Raw genomic sequence first — 27,834 nt, 5'->3', positions numbered from 1 at the left:
CGTTCACACATGGACAAATCAACTTGGATCATACCACACAACAAACGGGGGAGAATTCGATACAAATACACTGTGCGCACACTACATGCTAGAACGACCAATTCAATCCAGGCTCGTCGACTGATTTAATCTAAAACTATTTGCTTAGAAATAAAACGCGCTACACTCAAAGCTGCCTTTTTTTAAATCAGTCAAACAGTATCATCTGTTGTCGCCGTGCGCCACTGAACTGCAGGCGACCCCCGCCGGCGTGCAGTGGTACGTCCCTCAGCTGGAGCGCCAGAGCGATTCAGATCGAGCGGAGAACGGGAGGATTTAAATACCTCTAAGCGGGCGACCTGCTCAGCCCTTCGGGTGTGGGAGGGTGACTGTTTTGTGTCTTTGCTAGACCGTGGGAGCAGGGGGGGTGGAGGAGGAGGAACGGATAATGAGCTATTCTTGTACCAGCACAGGCAACAGCCAGGACCCATCGAGCTCTAAGAAAACCGGCGGCGTTAATCCCGGTAGTTGCAGCAGCGGAGACACCGGCAATAACCGCCACAGCATCCGCGGCAGCAAAGCGAACCCTGATTTATCCGAGGCCATGAAAGTCAAGAAAGGCTGCAACACGACAGACGTCGGGGTCCCCGTCACCACAGAGGAGGAATTGCTTGCGAACAAAACGATCACCCCGGAGGATGTGCTGGGATTGCAGAAGATCACTGAAAGTAAGTGACCCAGCGGATCGGAAAACACTCGGAACATTTCGCCAAACATCGTAACTTACATCGTCGCAACGCTATTGAATAGGTTGCGCTTTGTATCAACGCAGGCTTCAGTAGATCCTCTTCTTTATGAACACTTCACTATGCTATATACGCCATATTGTAGCAATTCTAGATCACCGGGTTTCTTTAATAAGAAAGACTTGCTTGTGGAGCAGACTGAGCCAAACATTAGGTTTTATACAGACCATCAACAACATTTCAAATATTGCATTACAGTGCATCAATGTAGCTCACTCCTCAGAGGTCTTTATTAGGGTTAAATGACCACTTACTGGTAATGCTATTGAAATTGAATTTATCAGCTATTGAATGACTTTGGAAATGGGAAGAAATAAATGGCATGAGCAGTGCCATTTCTCAAGGATCAACTATAATTAACCTTCTTCAGCCTTGCAGTCCTAAGTAGGCTATGGTTAGGTAACAGGTGGCCAATAAGCCCTCCATTACTGTTTTTAAAGGCCCGTGCAATGGCTTATACAGCATCCACATCCCATGAACCTTTATGGAGAGGCTGGATGTAATGCTAAGCTATTAGAAATGCCTCCTAAAAAGTTTGCATTCTGATTATATATTCATTTTATTTTTTTAATATAAATATCTGACCAGTTCCAACCAGTTTGTGAATTATTATTATTTTTTGTGGTCATAATTAGGATTTATAAATCTACAATAGAATTAAGTAGAGTTTTGTCATTTTCCTGTCTATGGTGAGCAGAAAACCCTCGTTCCCATGATTAACTTATCCATTTGTGACTTTTGAGCAACTTTACACGCACTGAATATCTTCAGTGGTTACTGAATCCTAATTTGAAAACATCATGTATAAAATACCTGACTTCTTTTTAAAAAATTATTTAGGAGAGGAGTAAAAGTTTAAAAAGAAAGTTTGTGTATATCAGGTGTTTTAATACAAGTTAAATTCAAAAGAAGATGAAGAATGAACACCAGACTTGATAAATTGTATATTTGGCTACACATTTTTATGCGTTAAAGAAATTAATAAAAGCTATTGAATAATTGTATAAGATATTGAAATTACAATAATTACGTCACCCCATAACAGCTATTCATAATTTATAAACATTAATATTAATTACTCATGACAACAACAATAACAGATTCATGAACAAAAAACATTTATGAACTCTTGCTGGAAAATTCTGCTTTTATTTGTTCGAGACTAGCAAGTTCTGTTCTGTGTTAGCCACCCTCATAACTATATCTTGGTAAAGTGGCATATGTAAATGAGCAGGGTTGTGGGCCTTGTTTCTGTTGGGTGGTGAGTTTTTAATGTGTCCTACAGATGTGCAGATCATGTTTGTTTCCAGCCCACTCAACCAGCATGTTTATTTGCTCAAAGCAGGTACATAATTTCACCTGTTTGCTGTGTTTGACTTCATAAGCTTTCCTGTTGGGCCTCTCTGAACATCTGAAAAATGCTGCCCACTCAAAGCAACCAACCTGTGCTTTGCTCACAGTACACAAGACATATTTTTCAAGCGATTCTAACCTCAGCCCTGATTAATTTTAGTGCACCATATGTCCTCTTTTTGATCTGTCAACATGCAACATGGCTCCACTGTTCTATTTTCATTGGTATGCACTCATTTAAATACTAAGAAAAATCTAAATTTCTCTTTGCTATTTTTACTTGGCCTGTTGATATAATCTGTTTATTAATTTAATCTATTGCTGAGCCATTAACATGTCATATCTTCTTGAGAGCAATTGACAGAGGCTTGGAAGAAATATGTGTTGGCACCTGATTATTCTGAGTGACCAATATTAGCACCTTTAGATAATACATTGCTTGCTCAGTAATTGTTGAGGCATATGTTGAGATTTTTACCATGGCAACCATTTCTGCAGGTTGAAGGTGGGGCAGGAGCTCCTCATTATCGCCTCATTAAGAGCACGTTTCCTGGAGCTGAACCTGAAGCTTTAGAGAAGCCGTTACATGCATAAAATATATAAAATCTATTTATTTGCTTGTGTGTTGTTGTAATGTTTATAATATAGGCTTGATCGCTAAACATTGTTCTGAAGTTGAGTGTCTAACCACTCCAAATGCACCAGGTAATTTAATTGCATTTATTTTTGCTTTTGTCTATATGGCTGGAATTGTGTCATATCCAAATTGCCTTGTATCAACATTTCCTGTCACTACAGAGGATTTGCCACATGAAATTAGTTATTATACAGTCCACACCAGGAAGGAAAGTACATGAATGTCACAGGATGTTAGATTTTTTTAATCATTGTAAATGTCTTTCCTGAGCATGACTATCTTAAATTTAGAGTAAGTTAGTATCAGGCCATAATTTCATCAAAGTAACTTTGTCAGTTGCTTTTAGGCCTGTAGAACAAGTATTCCGTGGTCTTTTCAAACAGTTAGCTTTGTTTCTCTAGTTAACCCACATTGTAACCTTAACCGATACTAGGTGAAAGGCACATCAAATAGTAGCCCACCAGAAGACGGTGTCTGTTTCACTTCCTGTTCTGTGTTGATGGCAGGCTCAGATTTCAGCCTGTTGAAATCATGTTCTCATGGTAATTAGTCCCAAATGAATCCAGTTGTACTAATGGGATATAAGACAGGGATGGAGTTTTAAAACGCTTTATTAAAAATGGGGCATCTTAAATCACATTTTGACTAATTAAGGCACTATTTCAGAAGACTCTCCTTTAACTAAACAAAATAGGTTCTTGGTGCGAAACTACGGCCAAATTGATACAGACCGTAAAAATTTTGTAAAAAAAAAAATGTCATATTCATATATTCAGTTTAAATGACAATGATTCATATAGGCCTACTTCAGTCCCTCAATGCTAAAGGCATGTGAGAGTCTCTAACTCCTGATCTTTTCTTGTGAACTTGTTTTCTCCATCCTGGCTAATATGTTAGTATATATTAAGATTAACCTAACATAAATGTTAATTGACTAAATAAATATCTTTTTTATTTTGTTTTAAACGGACAGAGCATCTATATCTATATTATGTAGCTGTGTTTCACCCAGTCAGTTTTAGATGTTAATCATCGTTATGAAGGTGCTCTAGAGCCTCAGGATGAAAGTACACAGATTTACTATCCACATCTGATGAAATATAATGCATGTGCATGGAATGGGCTAGGTGTTAAGTATGTCAACAAAAACCCTTGTCCTCTCCAGTATTCATTTCTAATTCAAATGTAATATCATGTTCCAGTTCCAACTCTATGCACACAATTATCAGAAAGTAATTTATACAAGGCTGTACTGTAGCAGACAAGCAAATCAGGAAAAAGCTCATTACTCTTTCTAAATTTGTCAGCTAGGTTGTTTTTCGTTAAGACTGCATTCAGTGTGCACAGTGTGAAAATCATACCCAGTCTTGTTTTAGCTCACTGTTAGTCTTAAACTGCAGTATTTGCGTTGTTTACGTCTTACTTAACTCTGGGTTGAATAGGTCAACATGTGACCCAGCTTCAGTGTTGATCTGATGAAATCATATTAGCATTTATTTAGATATGAGATACTGCATACCTTTTGTATTCTCCAGCAAAAATGCACTACTATATCATGCTACTAAACATAAATTTAGATCCTGTCTACTTAAGAGTCATTATATGTATATATATATTATACACACACACAAACACATAAATTAACTGATAAGATTTGACAGCATCGCTTGCTCTTTTAGTGCTCTCCACAGCCTGCTCTTACTGTCATTTCCTGTGTCTTGTTCTAGTGTCTATATCTGCACCTTTAAACTCCAGATGGCTAATCTGCCAAGCTTAATGTGCTAAAAATGTACACCACTCCTTTGCAACCTAGTGTCCTTAGCATGGCCCGGTGTTGTGAAGGATTCAATCCTCCTGCAGAATCCAATCCCCTTGGACCCCAAGGGAGAGTCCTTTGTAATGCCTGTCCAGAGAGGATAATAATGATGATAATAACTGTTCCCTTTGACATCTGAAGATTAAAAGGGTCCTATTATGCTCTTTTTTACAAGATGTAAAATAAGTGTGAATTTAGCTTCTAGAAGTTTTAGCTCAAAATACCCTACAGATAATTTTTTATAGCTTGTTAAAATTGCCACTTTTACGGTGTGAGCCAAATCGCTCTAATTTTGAGTATGTTGCTTTAATGCAAATGAGCTGGTGCTCCCGGAGAAGAGGGCGGAGCTTCAAGAGCTCAAGCTCCCGCATTAGAAGAGCTAGCCTTTGCAAATAAACATTCCCCTATTAGTACAAGCCTGTTATCTTTACAGAAAACGTACTCCGTTTAAAAGTCAGTCATCTGATTGTACTGCGCATAATAAATTCACGTTTGTGAATTACACAGACAGGGAGCACGGCGGGATGAAAATAACAACATAGCTGGTCTCATGGTGCATGGCATGCTATCACAAACTTTATAAGTCCCACTCGTGATTATGAGCTCAACAAACTCAAGCGATCGACTCGCATGCTTTCATATGCAACTTTTAACTACCACATTCCTGTTCACGATCATTCATGAAGGCAGCACCAGTGAAAACAGACAGAGACAATGGTAGCTTTAGCATCATTAAGCTTACAGAGTGCCAAGAAGCTCTATGGAGACTCCTATGTTTGTTAGTGCATCCCAAAACACAACACTTGAAATGCCTCTTTGGCGCTGAGTCTGACATTGTATATCTCCAGCAGCTACAGCAAGTAATCAGTAATGGCGGAGGCGGACCGCAGCTTCTCACTCAGGGCTGTCTATAGGGCAGCGTCACAAATGGGAGGGACTTCTTCCCCTCGGTGATGTGAACAGAGGGAGAATCTGAAACTGCTCGTTCTGAGACTGTTTATGATTTTTTTTTAGATTATAAAAAATGAGTGGGTGGATTTTTACCATTATAGGCTGGTTGTTTTCACACAATGCGGCCACACAACTGTGTTCAAACACCTTATAAAAGTGATTTTTGTATAATAGGTCCCCTTTAATATTTTTGAATAGAATGTATGGTATTACCATGTTTAATATGATTCAGTGTTTTGATATCATTAAGTATCCAGACTTTAGGACATGGATGATGAAATATTAGCTTGGCAGGCTAATCGGTTCATATGCTAACTGAAAACCAGACTTGTTAATTTGACCATATGTGTTGTACATATCAGTATGACATTTTCATGTCAAATAATGGAATTTGCATACAAACATTTTCACGAACAAATCATGATTCATCATTAACTTTTGTACAATAATTTATTCTAAAAAATTTTTTTTGCCTTATTGTGTTAAGATTACTTTTATACATAGATATTTAATTTTAAATTTCGGCATATGTGAAAGAGTAAAAAACGTGAGGTTTCTTTGTATTAGCAATGTAGTACAGCTGGCTAAAGAGAGCTCTGGGGTCTCATTTATAAATCTTTCCGTAGATTTCATCCTAAAAGTGTACGCACACACAAAAGCTAGTTACACAAAAGTTTTCAGATTTATAAAACCATGCGTACGACAGAACCTGCACAAAAATCCCTTTATAAATCCCAGTCAGGGGAAGATTGTGCTTGCGTGCATCTCCACCCGACTCCTCCCCAAAATCACCATATATGGAGCTTACAACGCCTAGTTTTACTATGCATATCCTCATCTGTATTTCACTTCCATGCATATTCCATCCACGTGACACCATGTTTAACACCGTCAAAGGTACAAGACATTAAGGAAATATGAGATACGGACTAAATGCCATTTGGCTAAAAATTATCCAGTATCTTTGTTACATTTTATAATAAATATATGGAAATATCCATAAAAACAAAACGATTTAAAATAGTTCTCAGATATATTTTAGAATAGAGTTGATCTCATTTTATTTACACTGGCCAAATAGTATTTCAATTGTTTTAAACGATTAAATCAAAATTTTGCTGACAAGGTCAACATAAGGTGAACTGAACATCTATTTTTAGTGGAAACAGATGGGCTAGGCCTATTTTTATTACAATGTAAATACAAGTCTGATTCGCTGCATTATTTAAAGTAAATGTGCAAATCTTAATATTTTCTTCAAGTTGTTTTTGTGCGTACGCAACATTTATAAATGAGACCCCTGGCCTGTATGAAACTGGTTTGAACTGGTTTTGATGATTACACACTTTAACTTAGTAAAGGCCAGGTTGTCAGGACCAGTGCCTGATTGTACTGTACCTAGACTGCAGATAGAGCACATATTAATGATACACTGACTTTTTGAGTCGGATCATTTGACTTAGTTGATCAGATTCACAAAAGCCATCCTGTAGTTCAAACAGTGAGGTTGGCCCTGGCAATGCCAAGGTGATATGTTTGAATCCCAGGTGAAAGCAGGAACTGAAAACTGAATCTTGAATGCAGTGTAAGTGGATTTTGATAAAAGCACCTGCTAAATGCACCAAATGTAAAACCTGGTTGAATAATTTCTTTAGAAATCATAAAAATTAGTTTCTTAATCTAAACGTGGCTCAGTCATTGTTCACAGCAGTTAATGGCTTACCAGATGCATGGGAGGATTATCAGTGAATAATTTAATTTTTGGCCTGTTATTTGCTACTGTTTGAACAAGACTTGGATTATGGTGCATGAGTTGTTTTGATTATTGTTATGAGACATGTATTGTACTTCTCCAGCCTTTTTGAAGCTTGAAAACCTCAGTCCCCATTGGGCACTATTTATAGTAGGCTACTTAAAAGGCAAATTGTATATATATATATTTTTTATGTTTAAAGGGCTTGGAGAGACATGTTGGCGAACAGTTCCTTTTAATAATTAGACCAATTTGGTTCATTTAATGTTGTATAAGACATACAATCTTTTTTTTCTGCTTGTATTATTAGTAATAACATTGGATGGTTCTTGTGTGCATTATACGCCATTGGCTGTGTGGCTGTCTTAATAATGCTGAACTATTTTAACATGTAATTTTTTTAACATGTAATCTGACTAGTTTTCATTTGTTCAAACTGATGAATCACTACGACAAACTGACATCTGAAAGCTAATTCAAAGGGATTTTGTAGAGCAATACAACTGATCCGAACTGAAACTGGAGAAACAAGTCCAACTTGTCATGACTCATTTATATAGATTTACATATTTGTATAAAGCCAGACTGTGTGATCAGAGAACAGTTATTTAAAGAGACAGATTTGTTCAGTTTTGAGCGATGATGCTAAAGGGCATGTGCACAGAGAAAGAGTTCATATAACACACACATCCACTGCCAGACATGCATTCAGTGACTTCTTGTTGCTCTTTTATTACTTGACTCATGTTTTCTATACTTGTTCAGCACTTCAAACACTTCTATATCATGCTAGTAGGTTGCTGGTCTTGCTTCTGTACAGTGGCCTCTCCTCTCACTCTGGCGTTGCTTGATGCTTATGCAGAATGATCCAGGGTCACGTTAAAACTGCCAAAGGCATGGCGGTCATGCCTATGCTGGTCATGAAGTGAATTTCTTGAATGGGCATTTACAAAGCTGAGCCTAAATCTACCAGACGTGTAGTTTTGTGACCTCTATCAGGTGGTTCTGTTGCCCTACAATGTGCATGTATGTTTGTCATACATCAAGTACCTATTGAGGTTTTTACATCCTGTTCGTGAGCATGTGCAAGTCTTGCAAGACCGTGCAAAACCATTGAAATTCTCTTATGCTTTCTGAATGACAAATGTTCTGGTCCCGTTCAGAGCGATTACTAAATGATTCATCTAGATCAGTGGTACTCAGCTGACCCTGTCAGAACAGACCTGTGATGTATTTTAGGTCAGTTCAGAACCACTTTTCTAGATCTGTTCATTTGAAATGTCAGTGCTAGTTAAGGATTGCTTTGTACTTATGTTGAAACATCTAGTTTTAGCTTTTGATTGCATTCTCAGCAAATATTTAAATTGATCTGTATGAAATAAATATTGTAAAGTGGAATTTCATGTCTGTATTAGTGAAATAGTGTTGATTAGTTAATTGTTTGCTCATGTATAGGCTTGTCAGACCTTGTGGTTGTTTATTTTGATATTTATTTATTATTATGATACAGTTAGCAAGCTGTTTTTCAGTTTATGGCTGCCTAAATGTAGCATCCGTCTAGTGGTTATTTTTGTGGTTGAGCGAGTATGGTATGAATATATCACAGCATGTTTTAAATACTTGGTTATGTTGTGCCTAAAGGTCAAAAAAGTACTGATGTTCTCATTTTAATTAGTCAAGTTTCATGCACATCTCTGTATTTGTGCTGTATTGGCCATTATTTTTACCAGATTAAAACTTCATAATCTATACCAGCACTAAATTCTTTAAGCAAGAAGTGCTTTTTTATGTGGGTTTGTCTATTTTCTTGTTTTTTGCCTGTTTTATGTTTTTCATTATCTTGTTTAATTTCATTTTTTTTGTATTTTAGCCTGTTTTTTATATTTTGTCTTTTATTTTTAGTGTACACACACACACACACACACACACAGTATTCGGACACTGACTGAGTTTTTGTGCTTTTGCCTTTAAACACCACTACAATGGATTTGAAATAAAACAATCAAAATGTGATTGAAGTGCAGACTTTTAGCTTTATTTTAAGAGGTTCCACAAAAATATGGCATTTACCTTTTATGAATTACAGCCATTTTAAGCAAAGTACCTCCATTTTCAGGGGCTCAATAGTATTTGGACAGTTGACTAAGAAGAGGTTAATTGACCAGGTGCTGGTTTCTTCAAGACAAATTAATCAGATAAAAGATCTGGAGATGATATGAGGTATCAAACTGGCATTTTGGAAGCTGTTTGACTGGTGCTACCAATGTGAAGTCCAAGGAGATCTCGATGAAAGTGAAGGAGGCCATCGTTAAGATGAAAATAACAACATGAGAGCTAGCAAAAACCTTAGGTGTGTCCAGAATCAACGGTTGGCTACATTCTTAAGAAGAAAGAAAGCGCTGGTGAGCTTAACAATATCAAAAGGCCTGGAAGACCACGGAAGACAACTAAAGGGGATAATTGCAGAATCTTTTCCTTGGTTAAGGAAAGAAGTGACCGAAAACAAGAATACTCTGGAGAAGGTAGGCACATCAACATTCGAGAACAGGAAAGCAAGATTAGACTTTGCCAGAAAATATCTAAAAAAAAAAAAAAAAAAAAAAAAAAAAAAAAGCCTCCCATGTTCTGGAATAATATTCTTTGGACTGACGAAACCAAGATCAACCTGTACCAAACTGATGGGAAGAGAAAAGTATGGCGAAAATTAAGGAACAACTCACGATCCAAAGCACACCACATCAAGTGCCAAACATGGTGGCGGCGTGTTATGGCATGGGCATGTATGGCTGCCAATGGAACGGGCTCACTGCTGTTTATTGATGATGTAACTGCTGACAGAATTAGCAAGATGAATTTTGAGGTCTTCAAGGCTATACTCTCTGCTCACATTCAGCCAAATGCTATAAAACTGATAGGAACATACTACGAAAAAAACCCTTTTTGAAGGCAAAGAAATGGAATATTCTTGGCCAAGTGACCATTCTTGATCACTATGGCCAAGTGAGTTGCCTGATCTCAATCCAATAGAGCATGCTTTTCAGTTACTGAAGGCAGAAAGACCCACAAACAAGCAGCAATTCGAGGTGGCTGCAATGAAGATCTGGCAAAGCATCTCCAAGGAGGAAACTCAGAATTTGGTGATGTCCATGACTCCAGTCTACAGGCAGTCATTCATTGACTGCTAAGCATTTTCATCCAAGTATTAAATTGTGCTTTTATTTACAATTGTCATTTTGTCCAAATACTATTGAGCCCCTGAAAATGGAGGTACTTTGCTTAAAATGGCTGTAACCCCAAATGGTAAATGTCATCTGCCATCAGAGGTTCAATCTGAACTTTATGAAGCGACGAGAATACATTTTGTACACAAAGAAAATAAAGATAACTACTTTATTCAACAATTTGTCTCCTCTGCGTCAGTGTATCGCCATTTTGGAGAACATCCGCTGGGCGCAAATAGCGTACGCTGTTCTGTGTCAGCCGCACCACACAGATACACGGTTTTCGTTCAAATAAAAGCGTAAAGAACGTAGAACATGTATCAGTGTTCTTCTCATAGTTTTCTGGGCCTTGACAGTGTTATTTACTTGGCAGTCAATGGGACAGTCACACGCCTCCCGGTTTTCATCCAAAATATCTTAAATTGTGTTCCGAGGACAAACAAAGCTTTTACGGGTTTGTACGACATGGGGGTAAGTGATTAATGACGTGTGTGCGTGTGTATAGTTTATAAATGCTAATTTTAATATAAAATCTTTATTTTTCATAGCTCTTGTTACATTTTACATGTACTTAATAACAGTATATTATGTGTAATTACATGCAACTAACACTAAACCTAACCCGAAGTACATGTTATTTATTATTCAGTGCTTAAATCATAATCGCATTGTAACAAGGACACTTTGAAATACAATTTATCCTTTGTTCCTCATAACTGGAATGAGTATCATTACCATTCACAGTTGCATGCTTGATTCAGTGTTGCATAATTGTTTGCTTGAGCACCCACAACTAGGGATGCATCGATCCGATACTCCGTATCGGTATCGGCTCACGTAAACTCTTCTCTCCACTGCGTCTGTCTGTCATCCTCCGTTCAGCATTCAAACTGTGTCCCGGTCGGTTAAGACAGTCAAGACGATGAAACTAAACAATAACTAAAATTTAAAACTGCTAAAAGAAAAGGCTCAATAAACTATCGGCCCGATTTAATAAGCTACGCATCAATATCATCTTCCTTTGTGCTTTGAACTTTATGCGTAGCTGCACGCTGTGACTCCGTGCTGCTTCATTTTGCGCACGGGAAGCGCATAAGTATGTGCTGCTCTGTATTGGAGCTGTTCGTATTATAATGCTTTTGCGCAATGAAAGATTATTTATAGCATTTCTTGTTCTGTCCTATCAAGGCTTTTAATAATCTAATGTATTGCACAGTAATGGAGGCAGCAACATATGATAGATAGGACTCCTCTATGTTGCTGCCTTCATTACTGTGATATACATTTAAAAGAAATGTCTTTTTAATTTTGTTGTTTATATTTATAAATAAATACATTTACTTGTTTTCGTAATTATTATTTTTTGTATTTTACAACAATACAAAGAGCAATGTGTAACATTTTACCTGATTTAGTCCTTCACATATTCACTTTTTTATTTGTTCCCCACTAAATAATTCACTAAATGTTTAGATTTTATAAAATTGTGCACATGAATTTTCGGCTTGCTGAAGAGATGCTCAGCTACTTGTCTGCGGCGATGCATGTTGCATTAGCGCAGTCATATCTGACTATAATGTTATATCCGATAACACGGTCTCACACGTTTATTATTTTTTACATTTTGGGAGGAGTAAAATTTACATATGTGGTTTCAACAACCAGATGCATTTACACATGTCCAGTTTCGTCTGGAATGCGGCCCAGACCACCTCCTGAAGTGGTTTGAGCGATCGGATTTATATTACAAAAGGCATGAAGTGACCAGGTGTAAACAGCCCCTATATATTTTTTCATGTTATTTTTCATTAAAATGGAGTTGTCGAGTAGATTGTGTTTAACACACAAAAGAGTGACACAGAAGTATATAAATTCTACATTGATTTAAAAAAAATAAATGAATAATAAAAAACTGTGCTGGTATCGGATCGGAATTGGCCGATACTCAGAATTTTCTGGATCCTATCGGATCTGAAAAAATTATATCGTTGCATCCCTCGTTGGAACTCCTAAACCATGGCTCTGACAAAATGTTGGCCATATTCCTAAAGAGAAAATCTGTAGTGTAGCTTCCAGGAGCTGTTGGGTAGAACGCTTACGGTACGCTCTGTCTCTACCGCCCACCATGAGACATGTTAGTGTGACACCGGCTCATTCCTGACTCATAGACACACACCTGCCACTCTGTGCATTACTTCACTGTTCTGGGCGACATGCCTGAGAGCGGATTACAGGCCACTTCTTATTAATTTACCGCTACACACATTCCTATACACGCTCGTGCAGACTCCATCACTCTCTGCATCTCTTGGACAAAAATCTGGCATTGATGAATAGCCAGATGGCATGATGGGGTGGAGAGGTGAATTTGTACAAAGCTTAATTTGTGGTCAGTGAACAAGTCAAATCAATATTATTTGTATAGCGCTTTTAACAATGCAAATTGTGTCAAAGCAGCTTTACATGAATGAATGAATGAATGAATGCCTTTTATTGTCATTGCACACACATACAATATGCATTCATATACATGTGCAATGAGATTTAGAGCATCTCCCTACTCAGTGCAAACATGTAAAGATATATTTACAATACAAAAAAAACAATAAATAAGTTCAGTGAGTAACTAAGGATAACAATAAATAGTGGTGCAAATAAGGGATGAGAAGGGTATAGAATGAGGTGGAGGTAGACAGCTCTATGGTAGAACGAGAGATATTTACAGATGGTATTCCACAGCAATTTTGAAGAGTTATTACACTTTGATTAATATAGACAGGGTGGATATTCACATTCAACTGTCAAAGTATTGCACATTGAAAGAAAAATAAATAAATAAACAAATGATATTGCACAATGAAAAATGTATATAGCATAAAGTCCAATGTAATTTAAATCAGTCCATGTGTGTGCGAGTATGGAGTCAATGCATCTGTGAATTAAGGATGGTAATAGCTTTTGGGAAAAAGCTGTTCTTAAATCTATTTGTCCTCGTTCTGATGCACCTGTAGCGCCTTCCTGAGGGCAACAGGTTGAACAGATCGGAAGCAGGATGGTAGCTGTCCTTAATGATATTCTCAGCTCTGCTAAGACAGCGAGAGGTGTAAATATCCAGCAGGGAGGAGAGAGGACAGCCGATGATCTTTTGAGCTGCTTTGACTACCCTCTGAAGCCTCTCTCTGTCTGCCATGGTGCAGCTACCGTACCATACCGTGATGCAATATGACAGTAAACTCTCAATGGACGCGCGGTAGAAGGTCAATAACAGGCTGGGGTCCAGGTTGTGCTTCCTGAGAACTCTCAGGAAGTGCAATCTCTGCTGGGCCCTCTTAATGATTGCTGTGATATTCACTGTCCATGAGATGTCATCTGAGATAAGGACGCCGAGAAACCGGAAAGTATGGACCCTCTCCACACACTCGCCATTCATGTAGAGTGGGGCTAAGTCGGTGCTGTGCCTCCTGAAGTCAACAATGAGCTCTTTGGTTTTCTTGATGTTCAGAGCTAGGTGATTCTCTGAGCACCAGGTTGCCAGCTTCAGGACCTCCTCCCTGTATGCTGTTTCATCACCCCTTGAAACGAGTCCGACCACTGTGGTGTCATCGGCAAACTTCACAACGAGGTTGCTGTCATAGGACGGAGTACAGTCATGGGTGTAAAGACAGTACAGGAGGGGGCTCAGCACACAGCCCTGTGGGGAACCGATGCTCAGCATACGGGTGGATGACATATGTGGGCCAAGTCTCACAGACTGAGGCCGGTTAGTGAGGAAGTCTTTAATCCAGGCACATGTGAGAGAGGGGAGGCCAAGAATATCCAGTTTACTGATGAGTATGTCGGGAATGATTGTATTAAAAGCTGAGCTGTAGTCCACGAAGAGCATCCGAACATAGCTCTGCCGATGCTCCAGGTGGCCCAACACAGCATGGAGGGCTAAGGCGATGCATCCTCTGTGGACCTGTTGTACATCGGCTTGATTATAAAGCTGGGTGGCTTTATATCAGCTTTACAGTATTTAGACGGGGAAATAGTTTGTCGAAATAGTGTTATTCTCCTCTGGCCAGACAAAATCAGCAGCTTAAATCTAGGCTAAAGCAGAATCAGATTGTGCAAAGGACTCATCTGGTTCCTGTGGTCTTGTCCTGATGGCCGCCTTGGAGACAGGGTCTTCACTGGGGATCAATCTCTGGGGCTCATCTAGGTGTCCTGGCTGTAGAGGCCATCTCTAGGTGCTGATCCACCATCTGATCTGGATACAGTCTGGATCTGGGTGGCTACGGTGACCTCGGAATAAGAAAGAAACAGACTAATATTAGCGTAGATGCCATTCTTCTAACAATGTAACAAGTACGTCAGGTGTTTTGGGAAGTGTTCCCAGTTCCTGTTGACCTAATTAATGCAGCCTAACAATCCTTTAACGGATTTGAATGATAGAAATGCAATAGTGTATTGTGTAAGCCAGTTTAAAGAGATGGGTCTTTAATCTAGATTTAAACTGACAGAGTATGTCTGCTTCCCGAACAGTGTTAGGTAGATTGTTCCAGAGTTTGGGAGCTAAATAGGAAAACGACCTCCCGCCCGCAGTTGATTTTGATATTCTAGGTATTATCAAACGGCCAGAGTTTTGAGATCTCAGCGGACGTGAAGGACTATAATGCGATAAGAGCTCTCTCAAATACTGAGGTGCCAAACCATTCAGGGCTTTATAGGTAATTAGCAAGATCTTAAAATGTATACGATGTTTAATAGGGAGCCAGTGCAGTGTTGACAGAACCGGGCTAATGTGGTCATACTTCCTGGTTCTAATAAAAACTCTAGCTGCTGCATTTTGAACCAGCTGGAGTTTGTTTATTAAACGTGCAGAGCAACCACCCAATAAAGCATTACAATAATCTAGCCTCGAGGTCATGAATGCATGAATTAATGTTTCTGCATTTGACATTGAGAACATAGGTCGTAATTTAGATATATTTTTAAGATGGAAAAATGCAGTTTTACAAATGCTAGAAACATGTTTTTCGAAGGAAAGATTGCTATCAAAAAGTATGCCTAGGTCCCTAACTGACGACGAAGAATTTCCAGAGCAGCCATCAAGTATTAGACAGTGATCTAGGTTATTACATGCAAATCCAATAATTAACACCTCTGTTTTTTCAGAATTTAGAAGGAAGAAATTGCTAGTCATCCAGTTTTTGATATCAACCATACATTCCGTTAGTTTTGCAAATTGGTAAGTTTCATCAGGTCATGAAGAAATATAGAGCTGGGTATCATCAGCATAACAGTGAAAGCTAACACCATGTTTCCTAATGATATCTCCCAACGGTAACATGTAAAGCGTGAAAAGTAAGGGGCCAAATACTGAGCCTTGAGGTACTCCATACTGCACTTGTGATTGGTATGATACCTCTTCATTTACTGCCACAAATTGATGGCGGTCAGATAAGTACGATTTGAACCATGCCAGTGCACTTCTAATGCCAACATCATTTTCTAGTCTATTTAAAAGAATGTTGTGGTCGATAGTGTCAAACGCGGCGCTAGGATCCAGTAGCACTAATGGGGCTTTTCCACTGCGTGGTACGACTCGACTCGGTTCAGAACAGCACGACAAGGCTCAGTTCGGCTCGGGTTGTGTTTCCACTGCAGAGTGGGCGGGATTATTCATGTGTCGTTATAGTTGCGCCGCCTCTACTGCCGTGACTCCTGAAAAAAGTTTTTAATTACACGTCGCTCCATTAAGCTTTCGCTGGATCCGCTCCTCGGCTGTCAACGAGAGGAACGTCTGTGCTTCCTCAACAGACAACGAAACAACCATTATTTGGTTATTAAAAGAAAGGTGCGCTCATTCAAAACAGTTGTGTTTGGTCCTTCACTGGCTATGCTGATTTAAATCTAGCGGGTCTGTTGGGTCTCGTGCCGCAAGTTCAATGACGCAGGCAGTGACGATTTTCACGTCACGTTTTGGTAACGGTACGGCTCGCTTGGAACCTCGGCTGAGGTGGTACTAAAACAAGTACCAGGTACTGTACCCAGTGGAAAACACCCCAAAAGTGAGCCGTACTGAACCATACCGTGCTGTACTATGCAGTGGAAAAGCGCCATAATAGAGAGATACAACCACGATCAGATGATAAAAGCAGGTTGTTTGTAACTATAATGAGAGCAGTCTCAGTACTATGATATGGTCTAAAACCTGACTGGAAATCCTCACATATATAATTTCTCTAAGAAGGAACAGTTGTGATACTACGTTTTCTAATATCTTTGACAGAAAAGGGAGATTCGAGATCGGTATGTAATTAATTAATTCTTTGGGGTCAAGTTGTGTTTTTTTAATGAGAGGATTAAACAGCCAGTTTGAAGGTTTTTGGGACATATCCTAATGACAATGATGAGTTAATAATATTCAGAAGAGGATCTATTACTTCTGGAAGCACCTCTTTTAGGAGCTTAGATGGAACAGGGTCTAAAAAACAGGTTGTTAGTTAAAATTTATACAATTCTTCATTTCCAATAAAAGAGAATGAGTGGAATTATTCCTCATGGGATCTATAGTGCACTATCTGATGCGATACTGTGGCTGACAGCTGCATGGTTACAATTTTATCTCTAATAGTTTCGATCTTGGAAGTAAAGTAGTTCTTAAACTCATTACTACTGTGCTGCTGGGTAATGTCTGCACCTGCTGATGTTATATTTTTTTGTTAATTTAGCCACTGTATTAAATAAATACTTGGGGTTGTGTTTGTTTTCTTCTAAAAGAGACGTAAAGTAAGCAGATCTAGCAGTTTTGAATGCTTTTCTGTAGGATAGGGTACTTTCCCGCCAAGCAATATGAAATACCTCTAATTTTGTTTTTCTCCAGCTGCGCTCCATTTTCCGGGCTGCTCTCTTTAGGGCCGGAATGTGCTCATACCACGGTGTTGGACTCTTTTCCTTAATCTTCCTTAAGCGTAAAGGAGCAACAGTATCTAAAGTGCTAGAAAAGTGAGAGTCATTAGTTTCTGTTACATCAAGTTGTTCTGAGCTATTGGATATGCTGAGGAATTGAGATAAGTCAGGAAGATTATTTATAAAGTAGTCTTTTGTGGTAGAAGTGATGGTTCTACCATATTTGTAATAAGGAGTTGGCTTTACAGCTTTAGCTATATGGAATATACACGAAACTAGATAATGATCTGAGATATCATCGCTCTGCTGCAATATTTCAATGCCACTGACATCAATTCCATATGACCGTATTAAATCTAGAGTATGATTTCGACAATGAGTAGGTCCTGAAACGTGTTGTTTAACACCAATGTAGTTTAGAATGTCCATAAATGCTGATCCCAACAAATCTCTTTCATTATCAACATGGATATTAAAATCACCAGCAATTAGGACTTTATCTGCATCCAGCCCTACCTCCGATAGAAAATCAGCAAATTCTTTAATAAAGTCTGTATGGTGCCCTGGTGGCCTGTACACAGTAGCCAGTACAAACATCGCAGGGGATTTATCATTAACACTTGTTTCTTTGGATAACGTTATATGAAGCACCATTACTTTGAACAAATTATGCTTGAAACCCGACCTCTGAGAAATACTGAAAATATTGCTATAAATTGTGGCAACACCTCCCCCTTTACCTTTTGGAAGCGGTTCATGTTTGTAACTGTATTCTTGGGGGGGTAGACTCATTTAAAGTAATGTAGTCATCTGGTTTTAGCCAGATTTCTGTCAACAAACAAAGCACATCTAGTTCATGATCAGTGATCATATCATTTACAAAAAGTGCTTTTGTGGAAAGATCTTATATTCAATAAGCCAAGCTTTATCATTTGTTTATCTGTATTATATCAGTTTTAATTGTTGAACATCAATTAAATTGTTACTCTTACTTTGGTTTGAATGTTTTCTGTATTTTCTAGTTTGGAGAACAGTCTCTATAGTGTGATATCTGGGTGAAAGAGTCTCTATGTGTTGAGAATTAACTGACTTCTGTGACGTAAGGCGTCTAGCAGACGGTCGGTTTAGCCACTCTGTCTGCTTCCTGACCTGGGCCCCAGTTAGTCAAGTACAAACTCTAAGACTATGTGCCATATTTCTAGAGAGAAGAGCGGCCCCCACCCCAAGAGGGATGAAGACCATCTCTTTTCAACAGGTCAGGTCTGCCCCAAAAATTAATTCTTCCTATTGTCTATGAAACCTATGTTATTCTGCAGGCACCACTTAGACATCCAGCCATTGAGTGACGACAGTCTGCTATGTATCTCATCACCCCGGTAAGCAGGGAGCGGACCAGAGCATATTACGGTGTCTGACATCATACTTGCAAGTTCACACACCTCTTTAACATTATATTTAATGATCTCCGACTGGCGAAGTTCGAACAGCAGTTGATGTTAAATTAATTTGTGCTGCTCTGAAGGTGTTAGTTATGTAGCGGAATTACTGAGGAATTACATCGCAGCAATAATCCTCATTACTATCTCTGTCATTCACTGCACAGATTACTTAATGGGTTTAATGGGGAGTCAGTTTATTGTAAACATCTTCCAGTGAATGAATATACATCACCTGTTTTTGTGCGACTGTTTACTGCATGTTTGACCTCTGGCCTCTATAGAAATGGCTCACTTCCTGGTTGTAACGAACCCCTTTGATTGAAAACGTATGATTTGAGGACTGTGTTTGGTCAGTTGCAGTTACATCATATTGAAGCACTGCAGAAAGAGGTACACACAACCTGCCTTCCCTTTAAATCTCCTGATCGCGTCCCAATCCGCCCCTGCCATGCTTAAGCTGCTTAGGGCCTAATCTGGGCCCTGGGCTCCTAAACTGCTGCATGTGGCCATGGGAATGCGCCTTCTCTCAGGATTCTGCATGGTTATTCAGCAAGGATGTGGTGTTGAAAACACTGAGGCTGGATCTGTATAACTGCGGAATGGAGATGGGTTTTAACATGTGATTGCACGTGATTGGGGAATATATTTAAATAGAATATGTAATATATATGTATTTGGATCATCTTATTTGGCAAAAAAATTTAAAAAGAAAAGGCAGTGTTTTCTTGTAAATAATTTTTTATATTTACATGTTAAAATATTGATTAAACTGTTAGCTTCATTAGTTTATTTCATTAGACCATTTTGATAAGTTTTTCATAAAACGCAGAATCCAGAAAAATGAAATGGAGAAAAAACTGAATTTAGGGAAAAATAAAAAGAATTCTGAAATTAAATGGAAACTCCAAGTCTCTGGAGTTTGTGAACAAGCAAGATAAGATTACATTCGTTCTCAAAGTCTGGCAAACATGTGGAAAGCATTTCCTGCCCCATTAATGGTAAATATTGTGAAAATAAAACCCTTTTAGACATGATTCTAATTGTCACACATTGTCTTATTGTGTAGAAATACATCGTCTGTTCAGTAACAACAACTAATAATAACGTTAACTGAAAACTCAGGATGATGCAGTATGTAATTTGTTACAGAGACACTATAAGAAAACCAGAGACGCATAAAATAAATGTAATATAATATTGTATGATATGGAAAAAAACAATACTGTAATATTTTTGGTCTAATTTCCCAGCCCTACATTACCTGCACATGTTTGATGAAGCCATTAAAATATACATTATATCCCTACAAAATTCCATTGCACATTATTACACTGTTTTCAACAATTTAACACTTTGCAAACAACTAGAAATGAAGAAATAACCATATTTTAATTTATTGGGGTTAACTAAATGAAATACAAGGTCAGATGTTGTAAGGCTTAATAAATAACACCCTAATTAATTTAATAAAAATATGCACAAATGAAGTAAATTTCTATTTTAAAAATATAACTTCATTGCATACAGTGCAGTTAGGTTGTAAAAGTGTTTTAGAATTGTTGCATTAGCTCATTTTGTAAAGTTACTAAAAATATATTTTTTTTTAATAATACTTAATCTTATTACATTTATTTTTAAAGTGTCTCTGGTTTTCTTATGGTGTCTCTGTAACAAATTCCATACTACATCACCCTGAGTTTTCAGTTAACTTTATTATTAGTTGTTGTTACTGAACAGACGATGTATTTCTACACAAGACAATGTGTGACACGATTACAATCATGTCTAAAAGGGGGTTTATTTTATTATCCAGCCCTGATTTCACAAATCACTCCCCAGAATGTCTGCTCAGGAAATCAGACACAAAAACATCTGAATATTAAGTGCCAACAGCTGTGCATTTTAATAGAGTTAATTTGCTATTTTAATGCTGCTGTTGTGTAAGCCCTGATTAATTGCATGTGATGTTTTTACTCGCATTATTGTTTGTCCTTGCATTCCCTTTCAAACATTTCTATCTGTCCAGACTTAGTTCAGTTGGTGCTCATTTGGAAGTTTATTCAAGATAGATCTTAATACAGATATTATAAATACCCAGTAGTTTCTTGTAGCACTCTGAACAGGAAATCATGAATCACTGCTCTTAGCCTAAAATACTAATTGATTACCGTTGCTCTGAGTAAAACATAAGGGTGATGACCGAATCGGCTTATTTTTTTAATGTGGCCTCTGTTTGTCTGAGCAGGGTCTAATTTATTTGTCAAATAACATCCCACGGGAACAGTCATTCTGGCATCTCTAATGAACTGCCTAAGAATGAGTCAGAATTCCAATCTGCGCAATTCGTGGGTACGTCTCGCAAAACATACCCATAATGCACTACCTACGGAGCAGCAAACACTAATTGGCCATGTCACTTCTCATGGTTGCGGGGATTACTGAAGCAAAAATAGCGTGGTCTGTGTGTGCACGTGTGTTTACATTACATGTGTGCAGGTTTAGTGTTGACAGTGAAAATCCTGCTGAAACACTGATCTTGACTAAATCAAGCACCTTTGCAACCATGAACCAGTGTGATTTTAGCAGGAATATTATATTAAAGATCAATTTTGGTTGTAGATGTAACATCTAAGTGAGTGATTGCATGGGTATTTGTAGCAGATACTGCAGTGACTTCGGTCACAATTTAGTTTGAGGACCAATTCTCACTATTAAATAACTATTGACTTTTTAAACTGAACACTGAACTATGGCTTTTGCCTCAAACTTCTAATTTGCTGCTTATTAATAGTCAGTAAGATAGTTAGGTTTAGGTTTGGGGTAGGATATTAAAGGGATCTATAATATGGGCATGCAGAAAGGCATTAATATGTGCATTTTAAGTACTAATATCCAGCCAGCATGCTAGTAAGATGAATGCTAATAAAGAACTAGTTAATAATAATCATTGCTTAAAAGGCTGCACAAGTTGTTTACCCAGAGGCGAAAGAGAAAACTGCTGTGGCCTATTATGTCTCAAGTCTGAGGGGAAAGTTTATGTAAGGACATATGAAATCACTTGAATAAGTCTTGTGCAATCAGAATTTAGTGTTTGTTTTATACGCGTTTATTATATTATTATATTGTGTATGTTTATTATTATTATTATTTTGTTTCTTTAGTTTAAAATGTAATAAAATAAAAGTATTTTAATATTTTTATAATTATAATAATGCCCCCATACATCTGTATCCCTAGATGTTAAGTGCTTTAATGCTTTTAGATTGCCAAATTTTGTCAAAATAATTCCAATTGTGATTTTTTTTTTTTTTTTTTTTTTTTTTTTTTTTTGGGGGGTTTAGATTTATTTTTGGCATTTTTACCTTTATTTCATTGACAATAGAGACTTCACAAGAGAGAAATACCAGAAACACAGCCGGTCCATAAGTCAGAGTGCTGCCCATGAGGGTATCGGCTCTCTGTTTAATACAAATAGTTACGATAACTTCAACTGCTGATGTAATCATTACAACATTGACTCACAAAATTTGTAGAGTTACATTTGTAAAATCTAAATGTTTATTTTTTTCCCGCAGACTATCTGTGTGGTCCAGAAGAGAATGTATACAATATTGACTTCACACGGTTCAAGATCAGGGATATGGAGACAGGAACAGTACTGTTTGAGATCACCAAACCACCAGCCACAGGTGAGTGTGAGCACCCACTTGCAGCAGGTTACAGGTTCTAGTCATGTGATCAGTGGCATGGCGAGTTATTGGATCTCGTGGCTATCTAACTAAAGGTGCACTCTTAAAGATCTCTATTGGACTTGCTACTAATATAAATGCGTTACATTCATAAATACACAGTTATTGACACAGTTATGCAGTTAATTTACGCTCTCTTTGTGTATGTGTGTATGTGTGTGTGTGTGTGTGTACCCACACTTTTGTTACACATTATACACAAGTTGCGTTTTGTTACATCTACTTATTGTTTTGGGTCATGTTGAACAAGATAGTAAAACCAAAATTTATTCAGACACCTTGAACATATTCAGAGTTAAACTGTGTCAGAACAAATTCATCTTGATAATGTCAATGTTATATTTAAGTTCACAATTAGATAATCCCAGTTCAACCAATTACCAAGCAATGCTTAATTTTGTTCAGTCTGTGGTGTAAAAAGTTCACATTAGCAATCAAAGAAAATTTTTGAGTACAATGTCACAGTTTACTTTATTTTGCTATCCCCGCTTATATAAATGAACTATAGTGTCCTGCACCCAGTAGTAAAAAAAAATATATCAAAACTTATATCTGGTGTCTGAATAATTTTTGGTTTGACTGTATATTTAATAGGTTACTGCTTAACAGTCCTTGTAGACAACAAACTTATGGGCTTCACGTTTGGCATTGCAAAGAAAGGTTTGAGTGTGTGGGTACCGATAAAATCAATTAATAATCAGGTGCAGCAGTGATATGTGATATGCTGGTATATCAAATAACTTTTGCCCTTTTGCATGAGGTTACCATTTATGTAATTACTAGCCTTTTGACTTGTTATAAATGTTATAAATAATATTCCAGGACTGTTTTCAGTTTCATTATTCATGGCTCTTTTTTAAATACAGCTGCAAGCAGCAATTACAGGCAAGCAAATCAACTGCAGTCTGAAGAGACAAATGAGCATGTCTGAAGAATCTGATGATTCCACAAACATAATATTAGGTAGAGCAGTTCAAAGGTTTTGAGAAAATTAAACCGTTTTAACCACCTACAAGGATTTCCAGAATTATAGATAATTTTCTGACCACTAGGTGGAACTGTCCTGAAACTGCTCAGGTTTCATCATGGCTGGGCTTGAATGTGAACAGAAACACATCGCACTGGACTGAACTGGGATGTGATTCATGGAGTAACTGCACTGAATGTGCATGATGTATATTTGCTGTAGAAAACAGCTGTCCATACAATGAGGAACAGGAAGAATGGAAAAAGTCTGTCATCTCTGCTTTGTTGTTTTAGTCCTTTTAATAAGTTTAAGTGAAGCCCAGGAAGACACCTGATTCATCAATTGCAATGATTAATTATTTTACTGTATTGAATTCTCATTGTGATGTTTTTTTTTTTTAAGATAAAGGAGGGGATAAAAGAGATGTTGATCCAAATGCTGGCCGGTTTGTACGTTATCAGTTTACACCAGCTTTCTTACGGCTACGTCAAGTAGGAGCCACGTAAGTACGGTTCATAAAACTAGTCAGTGTGTACACTACAGAATCCAGAGTTTCCAAAAACATACTGAAACAGAAAATAGTTATGTTAAATATTAAAATTTAACAATATTACTGTTTTATTGTATTTATGCCCAAATATATGCAACTTTTGTGAGCACTAGAGACATTTTTAACATTAAAAATCTTTCCTGTCCCATGCTTTTTAATGGTAAACTTTAATGCACAGTTTTCCTAGAAACCAAAAGCTTACTAAATGATCAGTTCTTCGAATTTAAATATCTTTTAAAATAAACCCTGGAGTTAAGTTACTAAAAATGAGCCCATGCAGGTTATTATTAAATATTTGCATGATTAGATGATCATTGTAGCCCTGCTGTCTTGTCTTATATTGTCCTCTCTAGCAAAGAGATTACATATTTAGAAAATAAACACAGTGGCACATGAAAGGACAGACAGCTGATATTCATTAGTGGAGCTGTCTCATATTCCAGAACAACAGTTGCATGCTTATTGAGGTCAGATATAATAATCAAAACATTAATCATTTCTCTAAATTAAACCTGTAGACTGAATCTCGTCATTATGCTAAAGGGCAGAATATAGAAGTAGATGCAGTAAACTACTCATTATAAATAATGAATCCGGTTCACATAATACATTGAGGAATGGAATGCTGAGCAGTTGTTAGAAATTGATAGGATGTAGTTAACAGCAAACCCGAGTGAAATGAACACCGAAGAACTAAATCTGTCAACTGAATATCTTCCCTGCCTTGTTTCTGTGTTTTTAGTGTTGAATTCACAGTAGGAGACATCCCCATCAATAACTTCCGGATGATCGAGAGGCACTATTTCCGTGAACAGCTGCTGAAGAGCTTCGACTTTGAGTTTGGCTTCTGCATCCCGAGCAGCAAGAACACCTGTGAGCACATCTATGAGTTCCCACCGCTCTCGGAGGATCTCAGTAAGTGCCATGAAGATTGTAAACTGTCAGATACTGTTGCAAATGTATGCTGATTGTTTGTCTGTATCTCAGTGCTGACATACACCATTCAAATTGAATGGGGCAACTGAGTTAATAGGTTACATGAAGTCAATCCAGTCATACATGAACGCTTTTTTTTTGTATGCAAATTTTCTTGACATCCACAAGATGACATATTGGTCATGCCAAACCTACTCATTTGTTTTTACTGAAAGGCAATTTACCACCAATTTGTAATTTTTGTCAGACCACTCTGTGTATAAAGCATATTTGATCCCACTTTATATTAAGTTTCCTTAACTACTAAGTACTTGCATTTAAATTAATCATTTGATACAATGCACTTAGTGTGTACATGCATGTTTTTACATTGTAATTATATTTAAAAAAAATACCTGCATCTAATTACATATGTAATGAATTTCTGTCATTACACTGTTGACCCATTCCTTACACCTTAACCCACCTTTAAACCTACCTATACCACCAAACCTGTCCCTAACCTTACCCGTATCCCACCTCAATAGCAGCAAAAGTGTTTTGCAATACAATAAGTACATTGTACTTATTTTTTGATGTCAATACATGGTAGTTAAGGCCACCTAATATAAAGTGGGACCGCATATTTTGTTAGAATGTACTGCTTTCAATGTCACTTGGCAGTGACGTTGTTCTCTAATGGGTGTTTTTAAAAATGTTTCACCAGGAATAATCTTAAAATTGATCAAATATTGAAATAAAAGCTGTTGATGCAAGTTGGTTGTCAATTGTTGTTTTTCATGACTACTATGTTACTATTGTTTCTTTTAAAACGCATTGATCTTGCCATGAAAATAGCCATAGATGCTGGTATGCAATATATGCAATATATTCAAAGCTAACTTCATCATAGAAGGGTCTATTAATATATACAAAAATACATTAAGAGAGAGAGAGATATTGAAGTCACTGAATTAATATATTGCATTTTTAATGTATTTTTGCATGTAGTAATAGACCCAGAAAGAAATTAACATGACATTGACTTACCAGCATCTATGAAAGGAAAATACTGTAGCTTTTAAAAACCTTAATTGTTGTTTGTGAACAATTTTGTGTTTTCTCTTTATTTCAGTACGTGAGATGATCCTCCATCCTTACGAGACGCAGTCTGACAGCTTCTACTTTGTGGACAACAAGCTGGTCATGCACAACAAAGCAGATTATTCGTACAGCGGAGGCCCTTAGGACAGCCGTGGGAGGGGACTGAGGCAGAGAGTTTGACTGACAGACCTAAGAACCAATCACATGTCTTTGTCCAGCAGTCACACCCTCCTTGAATCAGTGTCCTAGACGACTGCCTGCAGTGCGCCATGCCTGTGTTTGAGATCTAGAGAGTCGTATCGTAAGGTCTCGTCCAATGCATACATATCCTATTCTGATTTCACACTGCCATCGTTCACATCAGCAAATATAGATATTAAAGTGTTTATTCTGTAACATACCCCAATGATGAGCAAATTCCCTTCAGTCCCATGTTTTGTATGGGCAAGGCACTGTAATGTGAATGGTACTTAGGTTTTACTATTCATTGTGTGTGTGTGTGTGTGTGTGTGTGTGTGTGTGTGAGGGGGGTGTTTAACACTGATAAGACCATTCTATATTGTTGATGTCGATGAGTATTTCTTTCCCTGTCAGAATAAGCTACATCATATTTCATGATATTTGTGGATTTTTCATCCTAAATAGAATATGATATGATTTTATGGTGAGACCTTGACATAACTGATAGATTTGTGTTGCATTAAATATATTTTGATACTTGAACAAGCTTTCAATTTTGAGATGTTGATTATTTGTGTGGATAAAAACAAAAAAACAAGCAAAAAATGAAGTCAAATCAGTTCAAACATTCATGGTGCACAACTGAAAACGAATAACTTTTGCATTCAAAGGTCTGCGTAAAGATTCTGATTATACATAATTCACGTTCTAAATGAGAGGTTGTGTAGATAAAACAACATTGTAAAAAACGCCTACTGAAAAGGGAGCCTTATAAGCCTTGACATTTCAAACGTCTGGTTCGTGTGGTTTCTTTTTGTCTTCGGACAAAACAAAAGGAAAGAAATAGCCGTTCTGCGCTGTCTAAAGAGATCAAGAGATGGCGTCTCTTCTCATCTCTCCATCTAGCATTCCCTTTCTCACACATTCCAGTAAAGCACTTCATGGCTGTTTAGTGCACATAGCAGAGGTTAGATTTAACGTCTTATCCAAGGATGTGTTGTATCTATGATCCTTGTATTCATAGTGCAAAAAGTGCATTTAGGAGAATGATTGATTTACCTGTTTTTGGTTTCTGAATAAAAAGGAGGCTTTCAAAGACTTCTACAAGCGCGTAAAATGGAGGAATAACTTGAAAAATGTTTCTAGTCAGATGTAATATGTGCTTTATTTATGATTGTGATTTATTGTAAATGATTTTGAGGGGGGAGAAAATGAAACGTATGTTTCGGACAGTTCAAACGCCAGTCTGGAATAAAAGTGAAATAAATGTATATGTTGAATTTTTTTTAAATGATTGAAGTTGTCTTTTTTTTCCACAGCACTTTATTTTCTTAGGGACATTTATTTCAGATGTAGTGCTTAGCATTATCAAAATTGATTTAAATTATTTACATTACTGTTAAAAAATGGGTTCAGTAAAATGTTTTAGGAAGACATTAATACTTTTATTTCATAATACTTTTTTTTTAAAGAAAAAAAAAAGAAACATCCTTCAAACAATCCAGAAAGTGTAAAAATGG

General features: G+C 37.4%; 1 protein-coding gene across 1 annotated transcript; it reads left to right on the top strand.

The window, feature by feature from the left end:
* Window positions 1-281: 281 nt before the first annotated feature.
* Window positions 282-27,602, top strand: LOC306856023 (protein unc-119 homolog A-like). Its single transcript, XM_079394988.1, has 5 exons — window positions 282-707; window positions 22,425-22,538; window positions 23,968-24,067; window positions 24,858-25,030; window positions 26,166-27,602. The coding sequence occupies exons 1-5, from the start codon at window positions 428-430 to the stop codon at window positions 26,276-26,278; spliced, it is 780 nt and encodes a 259-aa protein (XP_079251114.1). The 5' UTR covers window positions 282-427; the 3' UTR covers window positions 26,279-27,602.
* Window positions 27,603-27,834: the final 232 nt, after the last annotated feature.

The sequence above is a fragment of the Barbus barbus genome, assembly GCF_936440315.1.
Source record: "Barbus barbus genome assembly, chromosome: 36".
Lineage (NCBI taxonomy): Eukaryota > Metazoa > Chordata > Actinopteri > Cypriniformes > Cyprinidae > Barbus > Barbus barbus.
Note: the sequence above shows the minus strand (reverse complement) of the source record. Positions and strands in the feature narration are given on the sequence as shown.